General features: G+C 40.2%; 1 protein-coding gene across 3 annotated transcripts in view; it reads left to right on the top strand.

Annotated features, from left to right (window-relative positions):
- The window catches only part of BBS9 (Bardet-Biedl syndrome 9), a 2,479,230-nt gene that overhangs the window by 1,464,668 nt on the left and 990,437 nt on the right, over positions 1-24,125 (top strand). For all 3 annotated transcript variants that reach the window (XM_044065020.1, XM_044065022.1, XM_044065021.1), the window contains one exon: positions 6,716-6,868. In XM_044065020.1, the coding sequence (XP_043920955.1) occupies positions 6,716-6,868 (153 nt within the window). The remainder of the gene's footprint in view (positions 1-6,715; positions 6,869-24,125) is intronic.

Below are 24,125 nucleotides of genomic sequence, written 5' to 3' on the forward strand. Positions count from 1 at the left end.
ATTTGTCAGAATTCGCAGCGGTCTCAGCAATGTTCCATTATCACTAAACTAACTTCCTGCCTAGACCTCTGCAAATTCTGACAAACTAGTACCGTTTTTTTAATATGTTCTCATCTGGCAGAGCTTTAGTCTGCCTATCTTCTGAGGCAAGAAAGATCTTAGGTATTTGTTACCGTAGCCACTGGTTTTATCTTCAGCCTCATGCTTGCCAGTGGCTAGGGCATGTGGAAGGAGCTCTACATCTTTGGCAACCTGGCCAGCTTGTGCTGTCCAATGTAGAACTTTGCCTATAGCTTAAATCTTACTACAGCAGTGATATATATGATCATCTGTTATTTTAAGTTTACTTTCACAACTGTACTTTCTCCATCTCAAACTTTTGAGTGATCTGTTTGTTGCCAAGAAACTTAACAAGGATACTTTTGTTGTACCACACAGTATACTTTGGATTGGTTTATGTAACTGACATAGTAATAATACAAGCAGTATTTAGATTAAACATTTTCCAGCAATATTCTTGGTTTCCTCTATAAAGCAATGGATTTGGAAGTTTGCTGTATGGCTGCTGGTTGCAGTTAAAAGACCCAGACTTTTCCATCATGTTAATGCACTCTGATTAATGTGTAATTTATGACATTGAGGCAATAACATGTTCCTTTTATGGCGATGCCAATGCCATGTTTAACATATATCCATTATTTAATAGGACCAGAATCTCAAAAACATGGTGTGAGATTTTGATCCTGAGAATGTTAAGGGCAACAAGATTTGTTACTAAATACCATGTGTTCTTTGAAATGAGACAGTTTTTGGGACTGCCTGCAATAAACACAAACTTTTCCCATAATAATTTAAATTCGTTAGAATTGTTGGTAGTTTCACTGAGGTTTGAATCATCTCATTTTTAAAGCCTTTTCTTAAAAATGTTTAATTCTGAGGTATGTATGTAATATTTTCATTTATATTTAGTTATTTTTTCTTGATTGTATTACCCATTCTTTGGATTTGTGTGGGAATAACAACAGTTACATTTCACTTGTTGATCTGTGTTTGACAATAAATGTGGCCACAATGCAATCAGAGTTAATTATACTTCATAGTATTTGTGAGGCAGCAGTCTCAGAAGTTTACTTTTTTGGAACCCTCATGTCTATTTAAGAAATTTGTTTTACTTTGTACAGCAGTTTGGACTAAGGGGACCAAAACTTAGGGGATGTGTCCAGGAAGATCTTGGTTTGCACTCATCTCAGTTCTTGCTGTGGGTTATTCTGGCAAATCTTCTCTAACCATTCTTATAATACAAATGAAATTTTCAAAATTTGACACTATAATGAAAAACTTGGTTCACAGTACTGGCTTCAGATTTCCAAGTGAGTGCACTTTATCTTGTATTTAATCATGTTGAAATCGACCACTGGAGTATGACACTTCTGAAAACAAACTTTTCAGAATTCCATAGCTAATATTGTCTTTGAATGTATACATACTTGCACTTTGCTACTTGCATGCATGCTTGTTTAATTTGATAAGGTAACTGCTACATATTTTATGTTATACTCACTGACTACCCTTTCCATGTCTGAACTCTGTTTTAACTCCGTTAGAGAAAACAGTAAATTTATTGTTTACATCATATGCTAAAAAGAATCACTGAAATTTGTCAGGGTATGATGTTTTGTAACTACCCTTAGAGTTGACAAGTAAGTTTGGTGACCTCTTGAGCTATATATTTTTGGAGTTTAGACTATTTATGAGTATTGCAAAAGTGTTAACAACACAGGTAAGCACATTAGGTTGTCAGCTATCTCTTTTATAAGCTGTTTTAATAGTAAGTCACTATATAACTTCTCAGTGCAATCATTTTGTATATTTCCATTCTTCTGTTAAAACAAATGTACAGTAATAATGAACAGAACTTAAGTGTCATTTGCCATTTCTGAAAATAGAATTTGCCCATACAGGTTATTAAAAATAATAAGAAAACGTTAAAGTGACTACTCCCTTCTAATATCAGCCAATTGCAGTAATCAAAATCCGTTGCCTGTCTACCACTCATGTTTTAGGAACTAACTTCTTGCACTGTGCTGCCTTGTATCCACGCTGCAGTTGTGCTCATTAACAGTTTTACATTCTTCTATGATTCCTACAAAAATAAAATAATTGCCATTGACTTTTATAATAACCAATACTAATATTAATAGTAAGATTACAACTACTAATACATCAGTGACTAAGAATGTTTATGATTTCATGATTATAGTTTTTCTTCCTTGCTGCTGACTCCTTAACTGCATTCCCTCTGCTTGCTCTCTATCAGTCAAGTTTGTCTTTTTCATCTCCATACATAGTACTGTTAAAAGTCCTGCATGCTGCATTACTATCAGTCAAGTTTGTCTTTTTCATCTCCATACTGACAGCATACTGTTAAAAGTCCTGCATGCTGCATTAAACGATTGCAATGAAAATCGCTCATCACACAGCTCTGTTCTCTTACCTTGCAGTATCTCCTTATCTGCAAAGTATGTTGGCTTAGTTCTTACATTTTACAATATACTTATTTAAGGCATTATCTACTGTACTCTCTAGCAAGTTGGTATGCTGTAAAGTAGCTTGGCAGCAAGGAACCCCCCCCCCCATTTCTTAATAGACTGCCTGTTAGTTTCAACAAACTTATGTTTGTTACATGCTGGACTCTAGCCTGTGTTAAGATATTTCCCTGTATCCATACATAACCAAAGCTTGGGAAATACTTGGAGTCGGTGTTAGCCCCGCTTCACTTGCTCTCACTCTGCTCGGGCTCGCTCCGCTATCCTTCCTGCCCCAATTCTCACCCACCCCCACTACTGCTAAATTTAAACTAAACTGACCACTCCCCTCTAGCTAAGAACCAGTCAGAGCCTCGTACATATCTGAACAGCCCTCCCCTTGACCCATTTCCTCTATCCCATACTTCCACACCCTGTAAGGGCAATCAACTATCAAAATTGGCCCATCCCCCTAACATAATGCAGACAAGTAAAAAAAATGCTAATTACCCTACTGCCTATATTATTTCTATTTTACCATCTTATTGCTTATGAACAAGAACGTGACCATAGTATTCACTATCCAAATGGTCAGACAGCCACCCACAACTTCACACATAAAACCAATCACTTTACCATCCCCAACACACCAAATCTACCACCATCAACAAAATATCACCCCTGTAGAGTCACAAAACTTAAAGACAAACACTATATAAAACTTATAAATAAACTCCTAAAGCTAAGAGTATCCTGTCACTAGAACCTTATAATACATGAAGACATTCATCCCAACCCTGGCCCATCCTGGCCCACCCACACCTAATAACCCTCACTCCCCTACCACAACCCCCACAGTCATGCTACCACTTTCTACTTCCACTAGTTCCCTCCTAGCATTTCACCTGACTATTAGAAGTATTAACAATAAGATTCACAACCTACATGCCCTCCTAGCAACCCACTCCCCAGAGATTATGTGCCTTACGGAAATCTGGCTAAAACCTAATACTACCGACAATGAGATATTACATCCTGGATACAATATTCACCGGTTAATAGCAGTCCTATACAAAGATACTCTAACTGTTAATAGAGAAGCTATTCAACCACCCCAGTTCAGTAATACAGAACTCCTCATAACCAAACTACAGATCAATCATAACAAATGATTGAACATCGTCTGTGCATATATTCTGCAAGGCAACAACTTAAATACTCTGGAGGATATCTTTCAGTGGTTATCCACTACTTATCCCCAAGAAACAATAGTTCTTGGTGACATCAACACCGACTGGTACACCTACTCCTCCGAACCCCCCCCCCCTACACCCCAATAAACTTATCCGGGTTTAAGCAGACCATAATCTGGCCCGCCGAGATAAACAAACCGACCAGCAGGGAAAGCATCCTAGACTAGTTAATAACCAGCTCCAACAGTACATAGCTGGCACTCTCCCTGATGACCTTAGTGACCATCTACTAACCTATATCATAAAACATAAGACAGGAAACCCCCACCACACCAAATATAAAACACTTAGAAATAGGAAAAACTTTGACGCTCCCATTTTCCTAAATGAACTAAAAGCAGTTGACTGGTCAAAACTAAAAAATCTACCACTAGAAGAGGCTATAGCTTACTTCAACACTAAATTCCTAAGCATCCTTGATTCCCATGCTCCAGTACGTACGATAAAATCTAGATCAAATACAGCACCATGGCTCACAAAGGATACCGAATCTAAAATCAAAACTAGGAATAAAGCCTGGGCCAGCTGGAGATCAACTGAAGACCTACTTGACCATTTAAAATATCGTCAACTCAGGAATGATACTAAAAATCTGTTTTACTAGACAAAAAAAGCTTTTACCAAAATCTCTTACAAAAACACCAAAACCACCCTCAGATGTTCTGGGCAGGCCTAAATCAACTTCTACATCCAGGTCATTCTACCACCCCAACCCCAACTAACCACACCCATAGCTCCCCTGAGACCATAGCCGCCACTTATAATAACTTTTTCACTGAAACAATACAATCCCTAGCAAATCAATTAACCCCACAAAACTAAACCACTCCCCTTACCAACCCAACAATCACCCCCAATTTAGCTTCCACCCGGTATCCACTAGTTTTATCAAAACACTTATAAAAAAAAAAACTAAAACCTACCACCCTCACTGCTGACAACCTCCAAACCTACCACCCTCACTGCTGACAACCTCCCTGCAGAATACCTACAAATAGTGCCAGATGCCATTGCATATCCCATATCTATCGTAGTCAACTGAACCTTATCCAAAAGCGTTATCCCCTCCCTCTGGAAAATATCCCACGTCATCGCACTCCACAAAGGTGGAAGTTCTACAGACATATCCAACTATAGACCCATTGCCATTCTTTCCCCACTAGCCAAAATAATGGAGAAATGTGTACACAAGCTACTAATGCAATACCTTATACAGAATAACTTACTATCTAACTCCCAACATGGTTTTAGGCCAAACCATAGCACAGCCTTAGCCCTCCTTTCCTTTACTAATACCATAAACCAAAATAGGAATAACAATAGACTATCCTCCACCTTCTTTCTTGACCTGTCAAAAGCCTTCAACATGGTCAGCCATGAACTTCTCATTATCTCCCTCAAATCTATTTTCCTCAATAAGCACACAGTCCAGTGGTTCCAGTCCTACCTGACTGGTAGACAACAGGCAGTATTATGGCAGGGCAATCTCTAAAGCCAGCTACCTCTCACACTTGGTGTCCCTCAAGGCTCCATACTGGGTCCACTACTCTTCTCTGTTTTTATCAACAACCATCATACTGCTATCCCTAAAGCTACCTGCATTCAATATGCATATGATTCCACTCTGATCTGCTCAGCTACCACCCCATCTGAACTGCAAGCCCTAACCCAAAATACATTCAACACTATTGAGAACTGGCTCAACAATCAACGCCTACTGCTGAACCCCAATAAAACTAAACTTCTACTCTTCACCCCCACCAGCAAATCTGCCACATTTTCTTTCTCTGTCACGTCAAACAATGGTACCACTATCTCCCCAGATCAACACACTAAACTTCTAGGGGTTATCATAGACAATAATCTTAAATTTGACCTACAGGTCAAAAAAAAATATACAGACCATCAATAAGAAGCTTGGGTCACTGTATAGAAACAAAACATTTTTAACCCCACTGGCTAGGACTGCAATCGCCTGGTCACACCTACTCTCTACTCTACTATATGCCTCGCCGGTACTCTCAAACCTCAACAAATCGGAATTAGGTAAGCTGTCCCATAGCTACAACCATGTTGCCAGATTCGCCACTGGTTCCACGTACAGAACCCACCACTGCCAAAACCTGAAACACCTAGAGTGGCTAGAACTGCCCAGTGTAATTCAATTCAATCAACTCCAAATAGCGCACAAAATTTTGTACCACCCTGAGGATACCCCCTCACTCATAAATATCATTAAGCCCTATAACAACTTGAGATCCCTGCGATCAGCCAACAAACTACTCGTCCAAACCCACAAATCTAACAATGCTGCTGGTGAATCCCTGTTTGCCAACTTTGTTGGCAAAACCTGGAATTCATTGTCAAACCATTTAACCCTGCAATCCTCCATAGGTCTATTTAAAAATAACCTCAAACAGTATCTCAAAATGAACTGGCTTTGCCCATGTACCAATCTTGATTAAGTTAAATACTGAAAGGAGAATCTCTGAATATCAAACAGGTAACTATTTCACCAAGCTCTGTTTGCTATCTAATGTCTTCTGCCTTTAATTGTGTCTGACCATGTGAATTGTGAATCCCTATTAGGGAACACCACGGACCATTGTACTTACTCACTGTGTTTTTTATTCTTTGTTGTAAATGTTATTTTTATACTTTTTTATATTTTATATTTTTTAAATGTTATATTTGTAATTTGTCTAATTGGAGTTTTTCTCCCTGGGCCTCCGCTGAAAATGGACATATATTCAGTCAGACTATCCCGGTAAACAAATGTAAAATAAAATAAAATAAATAAATAAATAAATAAATGATGTTTGTATCGGTACATTTTAAAGACTATCAATGCTAATTGTAAGAATGATTTTTTTTTTTATTTTTGGATTGTGCAAATCTTGAATGACCATTGAGAATTTCTACTCCCGTTTATTACAGCTTCGTCTGAATGGAGTCAAGTATCAGGAACTTTTATCAGAAAGAGCTGTGCAGTTTAGAGCTATTCAGCGACGACTTCTAGCTCGCTTTAAAGACAAGACTCCAGCTTCTCTTCAAAATTTAGATGTTTTACTAGATGGAACCTATAGACAGGTCTGTGCACTTTTAATATGAATTAATGAATGTGTCATTCCTTTAATGCTTACTTGTATGCATATATTTGTTATACAGCTATGCAATTCAAGTATATTTAAAAAGTTAATTGTAATTTGTGATTTGTCAGTTTATCTCAGCAGTTGAAGTATTTTCAGTTTCATAATGAAGGCTGTGTTAAAGCTATTAAATCTTCCTACATGTTACAGGAACTACATAAATATTTTATAAGTTCATATAGGTTTATTGGTAAGTGCTGTACTAGCTGCCCACTTTTAGAATCTTTTCCATCTTCTACACCAATCACAGTTTAATACTTCTTCAGATGAAAAAGAACAATGCCTTAAATAATCCTTAAATTAGTGACATCATCAGTTCATTTAAATTTAATGAAATTCATTAGGTTCAATTGTATACTTTTAAAACAATACCATACCAATTTTATACCCTTTATCCTGTTGCATGTTAGATAAATATGCACATCTAAAACGGTGGACAAGGAATAAACAACAAGAGTTAAAATTATTACAGCTGTAGTTGTTTTAGTTTAAAAATACTTTCAATACAGATAGATTCATTAAGCCCAGGAATTTTATCAGCAGCTGTTAACAGCTGCAATTTAAGTTAGAGAGTTTCAAGTTTCAATTTCCATGGCCCCCTTCTCAGATCAAGGTATATAGAGTCAAGCACCCACAATTAAAAAAAAAATGTTCTGGGTTATCTAATGTGTACCTACTCAGTGCACTTTTACCATTATTTTTCCAATGTTGTAAATGTGTTCATACATTCATACTCTGAACTTCCTCTCAGTTTTTCCTGTGTCAAGCCCAGCATATCCCTGACACTTGGCAACATAAACTACTCATCTGATGTTGTAAATCTTTCTTCATTCCGTACTGTTAGGACTTTGGTTCCATCCTCGGAACTGACATGGCCATTACCAAGCTCTCGCTAGCCAAAAACTCTCAGCTAAGACCTACCCACAATGCCCCTTTTATAGTCTCTCCATATTTTGTTTGCCAAGTTCCTTGTCAGACATACCAAGCCTTCTTTCAAGCTAAGTGTAGTGTGTGTTGTGATTTATCTATATAATTACCTTCTCTAGTCAGTTTTCCCTTAAGATTATCTCTTTGCCTTTAAATTTATATATTTTCTTACTGAAACCTACCCTCTACCTTCGGTATTTCTTTTCATACCATCGTTGGTACTGTCTCTCTCCCCTACCTTTGGTAGGCCCTTTCCCTATGACTTTGTGGTATTTCTTAGTACCATTGTTGGTACTCCTCTTTTTCTATCTGTTAAAAAAAAAAAAAAAAAACTCTTCTTCTATAACCTTGCTGTTGTTTTTTGGTTGGTTAAATTGCAGTTTAGGATGATAGTGTTTGTATAGTTTCCATGATGTCTGATAAAGTAAAACTAGGAATTAAACAGTGTGATAACTGCGGGCGTAAGATGCTCAACTCAGACGGTCACACCTGGTGTGTTTATTGTTTGGGCGTTGACCACATCAATGTATCTTGTGATATTTGTTTTAGCTTCAGCAACCAGATGTTGGCTGAACGTAAGAACAAGCTTATTCTGAAGGGTATGTCGTAAGAACAAGCTTATTCTGAAGGGTATGCTGAAAACTCTTTCTGGGATGGAGGTCTCACCACCTCCTAAGCGTAAGGATGTGAAAAACATAAAGAGAAACAGAGTCACTCCATTCTGACATCTCTGTCCTCCTCAGAACCGAGTTGACACCGGGCTTCTCCCGCGCCTTTGGCACAGACTACTTCGGCACCAGGCTCCATGTCTTTTCCCTCAGTGCTGCCGTTAATTCTGACTCCAACTACTGTACCAGCTTCGGCACCATCCCCGTCAGTGCCAACCTTGGTTTTGACACAGGCTCTGACTACTGTACCTGCATCGGCAACATCCCTGGCCACGATGCCGATGTCTTATACCGCTCCACTTATACTGACACCATCGGTTCCGAAGGATGAGCACCTTCCCAGAACCATATATTCTTCCTCTTATGACCCCTTTTTGGGACAACAATGTAGTCCATTTCTTGAGAGACCAAAATCTCCATCGGCAGCTTCCTTCAGATCCACCAGGTGTCTTTCAGAACAAGATGTTGTGAGGGTTGTGGACCATCTTTTGGCAGCTAGAGGATTACCCACCCCTGGTAGGCCTTTTTCTCTCTTGGAACTAAAGCTCTCATGGCATATTCATCTGTATATCCTCCTCCGGCCTCCTCCCAGGTCTCGGAGACTTTGGTACAAATGGCCATCCCAGTGCATTCTGTCTCGGCTCCGAGAGCAGAGGCTTCCCTGTCAGCACTGATTACTCCTGGTGCAAAGGCTCCTTTGGAACTGGCACAGTGATTGGGCTGTCAGCACCGTGGCACCTAGTTCGGCTCCTATTTTTTTGTTGGCGCCGTCTATGGCCACAGCTCTCCCAGCAGCTACCGGTCCTCTTGGAGCTCCTCACCTAAAGGTGGGCTTCTCAGGTTGGGGTGCGACCCTGGTTCCGAGGTTGTCCTGCTTGGTTCCGGGCTCCCATCCCTCCTCAGGTGGGCATGCTTTCCAGGTGATGGAGAGGGTCCTTGCTTCAACAGGCTCACAGTTGGCACCTTTGGCATTGACACCAGAACCCCCCCTCTAACATGAAGCTGTCCCAACCCCCTACTCTGGGATCCCGAGCACAGGAACCGCAAGACCTTACCTTGAAGGGAACTCTTTCTCTGGAGTCCTCCTCAAAAGATCCCACTGGGGAGCCACCCCGAGAGAAATTTTGCAAGAGGAAGCATCTTGATTCCCCTGAGGATTCCATCACCGAAAACACCAATTGCAATGAGGGAGAAGGGTCCCCACAGTCTCCCCTGGAAGACATCTCATTTGGAGACATTCTTGAGATCCTCAAGCAGATGTTTTTGCAGGCCTTCCGTGCTCAGCCATCTACTTCCTGGGTGACCCCACCTGCAGTTGAGCTTATTAAACTTATTGTGCAGCATGCTTGGTGGAAAGCCCCAGGCAACATAGAACCTGTTCCCCAGAGACCAGATAAAATTTTATACACCCCTGAAGACCAGCCCAATTGGTCCAAGCAGCTGGTAGTTGATTCCATGGTCATGGCGGTGGCCACTAAGAGGGAATGTTAGAAGATAGTTCCACTGTTCATGCCCGAACAGGAGTCTCAGAATGTAGACAAACTGGGGAAGCGGGCCTACGCTTCAGTGATCTTTGACATTTGGTCGCTGAATTATCTGGCACACTTTACTTGCCTGCAAAGAGACCTAATGTCAGAAATGTCTACCTCTTTTGGCAGGGGTACTGTCTGAGGAGGTGTGTGATACTGTTGCCTCTCAGCTAGCTACCCTGGAATCCATATCAAACTCCTCAATGCGCCTGATTTCTCACACTACCGAGGGAGCTGCTCGAGCAGCCGCATTAGGCATTGTCATGAGACGGCATGCTTGGATGCATTTGTGTGACTTCGTGGACCCCTTTAAATCTTCCTTTGTCAACATGCCTGTTGATGAATCTTCCCTTTTTGATCCCAAAGTAAGAAACACACCATCACATAGTGAGAAGGACGGAAAGACCTTGTCTGCTATGGGCATATGTCCCCCCCCCCAGAGATCCTACTCCAGGAACCAGAAGGGAGGAGAATTGTTGTTGTTCAAGAAGTCCCAAGGATCGTTTCATGACACTCGTGGTGAGCAATCCCCCCGTGGCAGAGGGGGGAACTCATCCGGAAGACACCCCTTTCAGGGCAGAGGGTGTCTGTGCAACCAAGGCGCTAGAGATTCCTTCTCTAGCCAACACTTCCTGTGCTCCTGAACAGCAGCCCAATTGCTTTCCTCTGGAAGCAGTTGGGGGTCAATTTTCCCTGCACCAACAGGCCTGGCAACTCATAACAATGGATGCAAGGGGTGCAGAGAATAATATCCAGAGGCTATCATACCCCATTCAATCTTACTCCCGGACCCGTAAAACAAATCCCCGATGTCCCACCCAGTCAGAAGGAGGCTGCAGCCTTAGAATTCAAAAAGTTGCTAAGAAAAAGAGTCATCCAGCCAGTCCCACCAGACCAGAGAGGATCCGGGTTTTACTCTGGTTCTTTTTAGTGCCAAAAAAGACAGGGGACTGGAGACCAATCCTGGATCTCAGCTTACTAAACAAATTCATAAAACCTCAAAAATTTTGGATGGTCATGGTACAGTCCATCCTCCCCTTTCTGGGGAAGGACAACTAGATGTGCTCTATAGACCTCCAGGACACGTATTACCACATAAAGCTGGACTAACACTCCTGGAGATTTATCCGCTTCCGGTTGGGAGCCAATCACTATCAGTTCTGGGTACTGCCCTTTGGTCTCTCGACAACCCCCAGAGTGTTGACCAAATGTATGGCAGTTGTAGTAGCTCATCTCCAACTACAAGTATTCCAGATGTTTCCGTATTTAGATGATTGGCTCCTTACCGCCACGACCAGGAATCTTCTCATTTTCAATCTCTCTTACACTCAAGGCCATGCTCTTCACCTAGGTATCACGATCAACATAGACAAATCACAAATGTCTCCAACAAGAGCACTGGAATTCATTAGAGGGATCTTCGACACAACATCCTATCAAGCTTCCCTTCCTCCTCACAGGCTCTCAAAAATAAGAAGCCAGACTCAAGTCCTCCTTCCACAGACATTTGTACCAGCACGCCTTGTACTACAGGTATTGGGATCCATGGCAGCAACCATTACCTTAGTTACATTGGCGAGGTTGCACATGAGACTAATACAGTGGCTTCTTTCATGACCATGGTCGATCTTAACCCACCCACTCGACCACATGATACGCCTTACAAACCTTTGCAAGAAAGAAATACTTTGGTGGATGAAGCCAGAATCAAATCTTTGGTGTCGACCGTTCTGCCTTTCCCAGCCCAGGGCCACTGTGACCACGGACACTTCCCTGTTAAGGTGGGGGGGGTCATTTCCAGGGAAAGACAGTCCAAGGCACCTGGTCCCCCATGGAAGCCAGTTTGCACATAAATGTCCTGGAATTGGCAGTTCTCTTAGTGTTGCAATCATTCCACACATCCCTTCCTTCCAGGACCATTGCAATTTAATCGGACAACATGTCCATCATCTGGTACATCAACAAACAAGGCAGAACCAGGTATTACTGCCTGTGTCAGGAGGCCATGAGAATTTGGCACTGAGGGATGGCTTCCAACTGCTTTCTCATAGCAATGCACATTCCCAGGAGTTCCAGTCTTATTGCAGACAATCTGAGCAGGAATATTTTGATGCCTCAAGAGTGATCCCTCAGTCCTACAATAGCGGATAAGATCTTCCGCTGTTGGGGCAGGCCTTGCTGTGACCTGTTTGCTTCTCCCCTAAACAACAAATGCAGAAGCTATTTTGCCCTGATCCCCCCAACGAAGGAGTCACTGAGGGATGCTCTGCTGCACATTTGGTCCCCTGGTCTGCTGTATGCCTTTATTGGCCCCGTCAAATCTGGTTCCCTTTCCTATGGCCTCATCTGATTCACACTGACTGTGCAAAACCTCATGAAAGGAGTATTGCATATTAAACCTCCTGTCAAGCCTCCTATAGAGCCTTGGGACTTGACATTGGTGCTTCAGTCTTCAGACTTCTAGTAGCCCTTACCTCAGGGAGAAGAGTATCTGAGTTACAGGCCTTGAGTGTCAAGAGACCTTATTTGATTTTTCATAGGGAAAGAATGACCCTACGTACTGACCCTCCTTTTTACCCAAGGTCATTTCTGGGTTTTCCATTCATCAATTTATTGATTTACCGGTTTTCTTCCCTCATCATTCAAATAGAGGGGAATACTGTCTGCATACCCTCAATGTTCAAAGGCAACTTCTTTTCTACTTGGACAAAACTAAATATTTCAGAAAAACAGATCGTTTGTGGCCTTTGCAGGACCCAGATTGGGTAAGCCTGTCTCCAAAATGACTTTATCTTCTTGGCTCAGAAATGCCATTACTTTCATCTGCCATCAGAACAAAGTGTCTTTACCTTCCGGAATAAAGGCGGACTCTACTAGATCGATGGCTACTTCAGTGGCTTTTCATTCCAGAGCATCTATGGATATCTGTGCAGCAGCCACTTGGGCAAGACCTCATACCTTTATCACTCATTACAAATTGGATTTGGCCTCCAGGGGATGAGCATCTTTTGATTCTGTGGTGTTCAAGAATGTCCTTCCTTAGGGCCACCCAGGACTCCAGTAGCTGGGGACTCCGTCCTAACAGTAAGGAATGAACAAAGATTTACAACATCAGCTAAAGAAGTTATGTCTTACCATAATGTTACATCTGTGTTGTAGATCTTCATTCATTACTTCCCTCCCTCCTTCCCCCTGCCTGGACTCTTGGTGGACTTCAGGATTTCCTTATTAGTTAAGGTATTTGCTCATACAGAGCCTCCCACTGTCACTTTTATTACTTCCATACTATAATAGTGGGCAAACTTGATCTGAAGAGACTATGAGATGGGCATTGTGGGTAGGTCTTAGCTGAAAGTTTTTGGCTGATGCAAGCTTGGTAACGGCTGTGTCAGTTCCGAGAATGGAACCAAAGTCCTAACAGTAATGAATGAATAAAGATCTACAACACAGATGGAATGTTAGGGTAAGATATAACTTCTTTTTTTGAAGTGCATTTATAGTAGATATTTCCATGAACCCATTCTTTTATATTTAAATATATTTTGTCACCAAATTTAAAAGTTCCTTTGTTAACACATCTATTATTTCCTAATTTGTTTAGAATTTTTTGATTCCAGCATATCCTTAAAATTCCTGACTCTTTTATAAACAATTTTAGGATCATTTCCCAATAACTTAAATAATGCATCATCTACTCTAAATACATTCCAGTTCTGGGTTAAAATGTTCCTAATATATTTTCCATCAGGGTTATAGGTGGTGAATATTTCCATTGCTCCTTCATTCTTGTTACCCCCCCCCCCAAATATTAGTGCATAGAGCCAAGGAAGGGTTTATATACCCCTTCTTTTCTTTTCCTTGCCACTTCTGTCATAATAGTTGCTTTTAATTCATTAGGGTAGCTTCTGGACAAAAACATAGTTTTTAACTTATAGATTTCATCTAAAAAGATCTCCAGTTCAGAGGTCATCCTAGCTGCCATTACCATCTGCCCTTTTGCAATGGTCTTTTTATGGTGTTATGGATGCCAGCTAGAGTAATGTAACATACTATTTGAATACGTGGCCTTCCATACATATATATATATATATATATATATATATATATATATATATATATATATATATATGCACACACACACACACTGGTCTGTCATCCAGGAATCTACAATATAGATTCCATTTTGTGTTAAAATCAGACCTGATGATATAGCGATCTTCCCAATGGGCCATCACTATAATGGTGTATACGGGAACATAGGCCACCCCCCCATTGTTATGCCGGTCCTCTGGTGGTAGAGGGACCCTTCAAAATACACAAAATTATTGTGCAAGACCAACTTTAATAAGGAGACAATTTTATATATTCTAGAGTGGCCTAGCTGGTATATTTTCTTAAGTATTCACCCACCCATTGGGTACCTATTTCATGGGGTATGACCGTAAATATTCTTCACATCCACTGTGACAAGGATGAGATTATCAATATATAAAGATGGGGTAACTTGTGTTAAAAAGTCCCAAGAATCTTTTAACTATATAGGTATAATTTTTCAGTATATCTTTCAACACAAAGTCAACATATTTTGCCAGTGGGTAGATCTTTGAATTATGGGTGTAAACTAGAGGTCTTAAAGGTGAACTCTCCTTGCTGAAATTGTTTCTCACTTTCATCTTTGTGTTATTACACATCACTTTCCTAATATCTGCTTCCCACATCTTTTCAAATAAAAGTACCTGTGAATTCATAGGGATGTTGAATGCTGGGCCTGTGAAAACCTTATTTCGTGTACAAAAGCGCTTAACTAATGTATTTTGTCTCTTATGATCTTTTATTAAAGTTCAAGTGTTAACTAATTTTAACTTGCACCTCGATTTATTTTTACAGCTGTTATATGCTCAGTAGTTCAGCTCTGGAGCTTGTAGTGTGGTTATTTGGTTTAATACATAGTTCTCGTTCCATTTTTTAGTTGGTGGTTCTATCTGTGAATGAAACAGGACTAGAATGCCAGCTGGCAGCAAATTAACAAGAAACATTGGGCTGGATTCATGAAGGCTTGCACGGGGTCTTAGAGTAGAGTAAGACTCCATGCAGCCAACATGTCCGCCGAGCGATCCAGGAACAGCCGGTAGGGGCGTGCAACTGAGCTCTCCAAACTAGTCCTACATGGACAAGGCTGGGATATGCAAATTACCTCAATGGAAGGTGAAAGCTATGCAAATAAGGTAAATTTGCGATCCAGGGAACCCGAACCTGTCCGAGTAGGAGTAGTGTTATTTGTAGAAACCAAGAAAAAAAGTGCCAATACGAACTAGACCAAGTAAATCCAAAAAACAATGAGCAAACACCAGCAAAGGTTCCACAGTTTAATGACTGAAAGTATAAGACAAAAAATATTCCATCCACAAAAAATTAACGCTCTTAGCTAAAAATTGCTGTCTTTCTCACAATGACTTCATCAGATACAGTCAATTTGAGTTAATTAGAGCATTAAATACCAAAAACTTTTAAAAAACCACCCAATTAATCACAGTGCATTTCTAAATAACCAATCAATAGGTATTTCTCATGAATATTAAAATCTAACAAGCCCATATTAAAAACAACTTCTTCTAAACACAAATGTTGTTTTTATATTAATTTAGTAATTTTTTATCTTGCACTGTATAGATTTTATAAAATTGTTCTTATTTATTAATAAGTACACAATATAATTGTTTTTAAATGTATTTATTTATTAAAAAGTTTAAGTAAAAAGTTGTTTTTAATATGGGCTTGTTAGATTTTAATATTCATGAGAAATACCTATTGATTGGTTATTTAGAAATGCACTGTGATTAATTGGGTGGTTTTTTAAAAGTTTTTGGTATTTAATGCTCTAATTAACTCAAATTGACTGTATCTGATGAAGTCATTGTGAGAAAGGACGAAAACGCAATTTTTTTAGCTAAGAGCGTTAATTTTTTGTGGATGGAATATTTTTTGTCTTATACTTTCAGTCATTAAACTGTGGAACCTTTGCTGGTGTTTCGTGCCTTCGATTTGGTTTTTTTGGATTTACTTGGTCTAGTTCGTATTGGCACTTTTTTTCTTGGTTTGTTTTGTGCTTTCCGAATGGAAGGCGGAACACCTAAGGAAGAGATGGGGGAATCACGGGGACTGATAGGTCAATTGACACAGTTGATTGACCTCTTGACGCCGCTTTGCCAGACGTTTAACCGGAAGCAAGGAGAAGAGGGTACAAGTGCGTTGGAACGGACCGAATGGTCAAAGGGAGCAAAACCGAAAAGAAAACGCCGTAACAGTGGAAATGTACATCTCGACCTTGCAGGAGAGGAACCGAATGGTGAGACTTTTAATCCGGTCCAGACCCCGAGGGTTTTGGCGCAAAATGACATTGGAAATAGATCATCTTCTTTGTTGGCTGATGCAGGCAACACTCCGGACAACCCCATAGGAAGCCACAGTAGCAAAGGTACTGTTAGTAATTCTTTCCACACTTCGTGGAAAACACATTGTCTTAATGACTGGTTAAAAAAGCCTTTTAACATCGAATTTAAAAACGGACAAAAGCGGACTTCTGCTGATGGCATTAGTTATTATAATAAATTGGATAAATTGCATAAACTTATGATGAAATTCAAAACTTTGACTGTAGAGAATGAATATTTAACAGAGTGCATTACTAGAAAAGTGGTTCCCAAGGGTCTTAGAATTTTCAAGTATCCCAACAATGTTATAGGGGGATCACTTTTTCACCAGGAACTGTTGAAAGTTTTTAACCAATGTGGTATTGAAATTTTGAAATTAATTATTCAGGAGAATAACAGAGTGCAAGATTTATTGCAAAATGAGATAGAGACATTAGATTTATGTGTTAAGGAAGACCTTATTTTTCAAATAAGAGAAGAAAGGGACAAGTATTATAAAATTAAGGACGATATTGAGTGGAAATGCAGTGAAATTATTGAAAGGAAAATAAGTAAGTTAAAAAGAGACATACATGAATACGAAAATAACACCCATTACCCTAAGCCGCCCTTTAAGAGGAATGATGCTTATCAACAACAAGGTGACCCACCTTTAGTATATCATGAGGATGAAGGTAAAGAAAGGGAATTTTTAGATTATGATGATGAATTTCCCCCTTTAATGAGAGACTCTTACAATTCTTATAACAAACAGGATAAACGTCAAAATTTTCAAAAAAGGGGGGGAGAAGGGGGAGGGGGAGGTATTGGAATTAATACACCCAACCCCTATTAATGAACAACACCAGAATGCCATTGAAGTCGATGGTATCATGCATACATTTGGAAACTTTACCATTTATAATTTTAGTAATATTACTCCAACTGAAACACATTTTCAGCTGTTGAGCAAAGGTTTTAAATTTATTCCATTTATAAAGGGTGAATTGGTTAATACTATTATAGATGTCAAGCTTTTTCTTAGGAAAGTTAATTTTGGTATTTTGTTTGCCTCTGGGAATCCAAATGACAAGAGTAGCCTGCCTCCTCAGGACTCAGTTCTAGTCCGTAGAAGTACATGTAACCCACCCTTGCATCCACAGGTCAGAAATTTTGAAAATATGTTAGAAAATGAAATTAGGCAATTGTACGAAGAAAATGTGATGGATTTCAATCTTTCTAAACAAGAAAAAGAAACTTTGTACGAGTTAAAAAACAACAATGACCTGAGAATAATGAAACCGGACAAGGGTGGGGGTATTGTCTTTATGGACAATATTATATATGAAGGAAAAATGAATTTTATACTAAATGATACAAGAAAATACACCCCAGTCTCACTAAACGAAATTAATTTAGCTTATTACAAAATTGATTATCTACTAAATAGCTACCTATATGAAGGATCAATAGACAGAAAAACCTTTGAATACTTATACGTGGAAAAACCAAGAATACCATCTATATTTGGGATACCTAAGGTCCACAAAAACCTGGAAGACCCACCTTTGAGACCTATTGTGTCAGCAGCAGGGTCTAAGACGCTTCCAATGGCAAAATATGTGGACCATAAGGTAAAACATATAAGCACTGAGAACATATACACATTGAGAGATTCCTGGGACTTTCTTAGATGTATTGGGCCGGAACTATACAATGATGACTTAATTTTCATTACCATCGATGTAGTAGACCTGTTTACATGCATTCCACACAAGGAGGGCCTGCTTATGTTTGAAGAAATGGTTTACAAAAATACTAAACTAACACTGGCTGAAAAAAGTACCATTACTGGGTTAGTTGACTTGGTAATGAGACATAACTTTTTTACCTTCCAAGGTGAATACTTTCAACAAATTCAGGGTACAGCAATGGGCGCAGCTTGTGGACCCATTTATGCTGATATTGTCCTAACAAAGTGGGAGGAAGACTATATAATTAATTCTTGTTATAAAGACTATTGGACTTTGTATCATCGTTTTCTAGACGACATAGTTATCTTCTGGACAGGAGGAATCGAAAGATTCAATGAATTTTTTGAATATATTAGTAATTCCACCAATTTCTTAAAATTTACTTATTCCCTTTCGAGAGATAGATTGCTTTATTTGGATGTTGAAATATACAAGAAAGGAAAGGATTTTGAAACTAAAATTTATAGGAAGAAAACTTTCTGTAATTCTTTTCTTCACTTCACTAGTGCACACCCCTCACATTGCAAGAAGAATATTGTCAAGGGACAATTTGTGAGGGGTAGTAGGATGACCAGCACTAGTGAAGATTTTCTTATTGAATGCAATCTATTAAGTAAAATGTTTGAGGAAAGGGGTTATCCGAAGGATTTTATAACAAATTTAAGAACTGAGGTGGAATTGGGGAGGCATTCCAGGTTTCAGCCAATAAAGGGACAAAGATTTATTAATAACATTATAGAAAATGAGATTATTAAAATTGATAATGAAAGAAGATATGAGCAGGCCCTAATTATGGAATACAATGTGTCAAATGTGAAGGTCAGTGATTTATTTAGAAATGAATGGACTAGATTTCTGGCCCTATCGGACATAGATGGTATGAACAATTGGACTCCTAAGATTACATATAGGAATGCCAGGTCTATAAAGAACATTTTAGAAACCCAAACTAGAAAGAATACAACAAGTGAGGGGATGGAAGGTCAAAAAAGGAAAGGTAGCTACAAGTGTGGCCATTGTAATCAATGTGTTTTTATGTTAAATGTTGGTGAAATTACCATTCCCAGTAGGAATAATAAAATCATAAGAAGTAAAGGTTTTTACAATTGTGAGACAAAGGGTGTAGTTTATATAAGTACTTGCAAAAAATGCAATTCCTTCTATATAGGTAAAACAGAGCGTGTCCTGAGGAGGAGGATATACGAACATTATTATGAGATTTCTAAGGCGAAAGATACTAACGCTTTATTTAGACATACAAAGGAGTGTACAGAGGCATTCTTTGAATTTTTTGTCATTGAACAAGTGGAAAAGGATGTAAGAGGGGGACTATGGGAGGAAAGATTGGCCTATAGGGAATTATGGTGGCAAATATATCTTAATGCCACTAAAAAACCAGGTTTAAATGAAAGTGTATCCATAGTCCCTGTGTTAAAAATAAAAGCTGCAAATATTTAAAATACATAAAAGAATTAATTTTAGAAGCTTGCAATTTATAGAATGGCCAATAGATGGTAGTATTTACCTACAAATGACACAGCATTTAAATGAAATAAATCTTCTAAACACAAATGTTGTTTTTATATTAATTTAGTAATTTTTTATCTTGCACTGTATAGATTTTATAAAATTGTTCTTATTTATTAATAAGTACACAATATAATTGTTTTTAAATGTATTTATTTATTAAAAAGTTTAAGTAAAAAGTTGTTTTTAATATGGGCTTGTTAGATTTTAATATTCATGAGAAATACCTATTGATTGGTTATTTAGAAATGCACTGTGATTAATTGGGTGGTTTTTTAAAAGTTTTTGGTATTTAATGCTCTAATTAACTCAAATTGACTGTATCTGATGAAGTCATTGTGAGAAAGGACGAAAACGCAATTTTTTTAGCTAAGAGCGTTAATTTTTTGTGGATGGAATATTTTTTGTCTTATACTTTCAGTCATTAAACTGTGGAACCTTTGCTGGTGTTTCGTGCCTTCGATTTGGTTTTTTTGGAGTTATTTGTAGAAATGTACTCAGTTGATAACTGAGTGCGGTTCTGCAAATAGCAAAACTGAGCTGTCAGCTGGAAAAAAAGCATGCATTTACAGGAGGAAGCATGCCAATGGCCAAAAATGTGGCCATTGGCAACAGGAAGTGATGCAAATTAAAAATAAAATAACTTTTTTTTTTATCCCGATCTCCAGGGTTTAACTGTAGCACAGCACCGCACAAATGTGCTGTGCCCTAAAAAGCAGAAAATTAATAATTAAGATCCACAAATGTGGATTTTATAGCTAAAATGAATTTACAATGCAAGGGAATGGCAGGCTGAAGACAACATGGCCACCGAGTAGAGGTTGCTAAGGGCGGAAGCTCAGTCTAAGAGATGTAACTAAGCATTAGTAGGCAATCCTATACAAATGAGAGTTAGGATAGTGAATCACAAGTTTACATAGCAAATGAGCACAGTCAGTGAAGTGTAGGAGTAGGATAAAAGGAGTAACAGAGTAGAAGATAGGTGACATCACGAGGGGGGTTTGTATGAAAGGAGTGAAGCTCATTGGAGCAGAGTGTCATGTGTCAACTTACATTTACATAATAGTGAAAGAGGTGTGTCAACAGGTAGGCCAGGTAAAGTCAAGAAATCGAAGGTGTATGCCGTGGATAACACCAAAGTTTCTTGCTGAGCGTGCATGTACGCATGTGCCCGCCAGTAAACCCGAGTAAGACAGTGTGCGCATGTGTAAGTGTGTGTGCGCGCATGTAGGCTTGAGTAAGCATATGTAAGGCTGTGTAAACAGTTGTAGGTGCATTTGCGCCGGTGTGCGCGCGTTTTAACAAGAATAAGCAAGTTTTAGTCCATGTAAGCATGTGTGCACGCGTGTTAGCTGCTGTGCGCGTGTTTGCGCTTGTGTGCGTGGCACTCCCCCCCCCCCCCCTGAGGAAACAGAAAGGAAAAAGGAAGCACACCAAATAGTGGAAGTTACCACGGAGTACTAGCAGAGCTAGCAGGTGAAAACAATTAGAATCAGGCAATTACCCAGGCAGAACACTAGCCCAGCCCAGTCCAGCACTTAAAACTCTGCAAACAACAGTCCATTATGTTTCTCTCAAGAGACACTGCAACACTGCAGTAAGCTAATAGAAGTGAAAACTGAAAAAGCTTCACTGAGACAAAAAATGTTAGGGGCTGCCATTGCTGTTATAAGGTGACATATGCAACATGCTGAGGGTGGTGATAATGCAAATACTGCTGGACAACCCACAGTGAGGAGACGGAGAAGAGTGTACAGGCCCAGGGTTACCTACCAGGGGCTACATGAGCTGGAGATAGTGGAGCACTACAGAGTGGACAGAGACCTCTTGCAGCAAATTGTTGAGCTGTGCAGGCCACGCCTCACACACAGAACCAACAGTGGGCAACCCATCCCAATGGAAACTAAGGTATGTGTTGGCCTAAGAATATTTGCAACAGGTACCTTCCAGAGATCAACTGGTGATATGATGGGGATATCACAGGCATCAGCATCCAGGGCACTGCACCAGTTCCTGGATGCCATGTCAGCACATGTCGGTGATCATGTATATTTCCCCAATTCCCATGAGGTATTGGCCAGCAATATGCGTCTCTTCCAGCAAAGCGGAATACCCTGAGGTAGTGGGTGCAATAGACTGCACGCACATACACATCAAAGCACCAGCCGGTGAGCGGGGTAGGGTCTACTTCAACCACAAGAGCTTCCCCTCCATCAACTGCCAGGTCGTGTGTGATGCCCAGGGCATAATACTGAATGTGTGTGCTGGCTGCCCTGGAAGTTACCATGATTCCCATATCTGGCATCTGATGCAGCTGTACCAGACATTTGCCAATGGGGACATCCCACATGGTCACCTAGTGGAGGATGCTGGCTATGCACTGGAGCCGTGGCTGATGACACCCATCAGAAACGCACACACACCTGAACAGGAACACCATAATGAGGCACACGCACAAACATGAAATGTAATCGAGTGTGTGTTTGGGCTGCTCAAGTCACGGTTCCGGTGCCTGGACACATCTGGTGGAGTCTTGCAGTCCTCACCAACTACATGTACCCAAATTGTCATGGTATGTGCTATGCTACATAATATGATCCTGCAAAAACAGATGCAGCAGGACCAGCATAGGCCTCGGCCAAACAGCCCCCCACCATTGCCAAGGCCATCACAGGCAGAGCGTGACTCGGAGGAGGAACAACCTGAGCCTGCCCCAGTAGGCAGAAGGAGGCGTGCCCAGTATGCTTCGGCCTTGGCAAAGAGGCAACGCATAGCACATACACTGGCTCAGTAGGAATTCTGGAAATGATACCTCTCTCTGACCCGCACATATAGTAAAAGGGATGCCTACGTTGACACTACCTGCTTTCAAACATGTATAGGGAGTGCAGTATGTGCATCCAACATAGGCAGCCCTGCATCAACACCTGAGGCATGATTGCCATGTTTTAAGCAATATAAAGCAGTGCTAAACTGCATTTACCATCATGAAGTATATGTAAACAAAATCGCACACACCAGCTACTACAAATGTGGTCAATGTAGAGTAACATTGGCCAATGTCCAGCAATGATGGTTAATATTGAGCAATGTTGGACAAGCTGGGTCTAGGTAGGGCATAGCTGAACAAAAGCCAACATGCTCATATTTGCTCTACTGGCCCTTAAGCAGTCTGGTCTGCTCAGTATGAAAATATAAGTGGTGATGGGCCTCGAACCCAGGATACTGTGCACTATAGTCATAGTACTGAACCACTAAACCATGACAGTATTGCAGTGGTTAGCCTGTATGAAGAAATGTTGATAAGTCTATGCAAAGTATTTCACGGAAACCCTGCAGGCACGGCATAATCCCTGTCGAGTTGTGACACAAAGGTGAGTCCTGCAGTAAGAATAGAACCTGACTTTCAACACATAGAGTACAAATGTTAATATTGGACATGTAGACATACATCAACAAATGTAGTGGACCTCAGACAGCAACATACTGAAAGGTCACACTGGGCATGCTCACACACTTGAATACATGAGAGAAATGTCAGGCAACAGAACACTGACAGTCTGAACTGGGCATGCTCACCCACTTAGGTCATGTTGGAGTACAGCATTGGGCCACACATTTCAGGCAGTTGCATGTGTTAACCCAGGAAACTCTCACTACCCAGCAATCTGCCCTGTGCACACACTTATATGACAACAGACACATATATAATATAGTAGAACCCTGCCATAAGCAAATATGTTCTGCAGATATCTAAGCGGTTCATATAAAGTGTGAAAGCAAAGATGATAAAAACCTGCAAACAGTATCAGCAATAAACATTGTGTATCATGAAAATTATCATAGGTTCAGAGGTTGATACTAGGCTATCTGCCCTAGGGCATGTACAAGCATAGCCAGAGTGTGTTTGGCCTCTGCAACCCAGTCAAATCAGAACACTGTGCCTGTGAATAGTAGGTCACACAAGATAGCCCATTTACGTTCAGTGTATTGTGCCTCTGTCTAGCAGGGACCCAGAAGATATCCCATGGGTAAACATGCGATCACCCATCCACTTGTCAAGATGTCACTTGTAGGTGGTCAGTGGGTGGCTCTGCCTATGCAAAACCGGGACTACACTCTGGAGTGAGTGGAGGCTTTCTGATAATAATCTGTCCCCCCAGCATGCCCTTTTAACATCAGTGCTGAGGTATATGTCCCTGGAGTGTGTAGCTCCAAGGGAGTCGGATATCTTGAGGTGGAGCATGACCAGTAAGTCTGGGGCAGATATTGCCTTCAACTACAGGTACACAACACATCCATGTAGGTGGTAAGTGACTGAGTAGAGCTGGGGTTACTGTATTGGAACTGTGCAAGGCATCTGTGTGAGTCCCTACATCTGCT

The sequence above is a fragment of the Protopterus annectens genome, chromosome 3.part0 (genome assembly GCF_019279795.1).
Source record: "Protopterus annectens isolate FY-2018-M chromosome 3.part0, PAN1.0, whole genome shotgun sequence".
NCBI classification, from domain to species: domain Eukaryota; kingdom Metazoa; phylum Chordata; order Ceratodontiformes; family Protopteridae; genus Protopterus; species Protopterus annectens.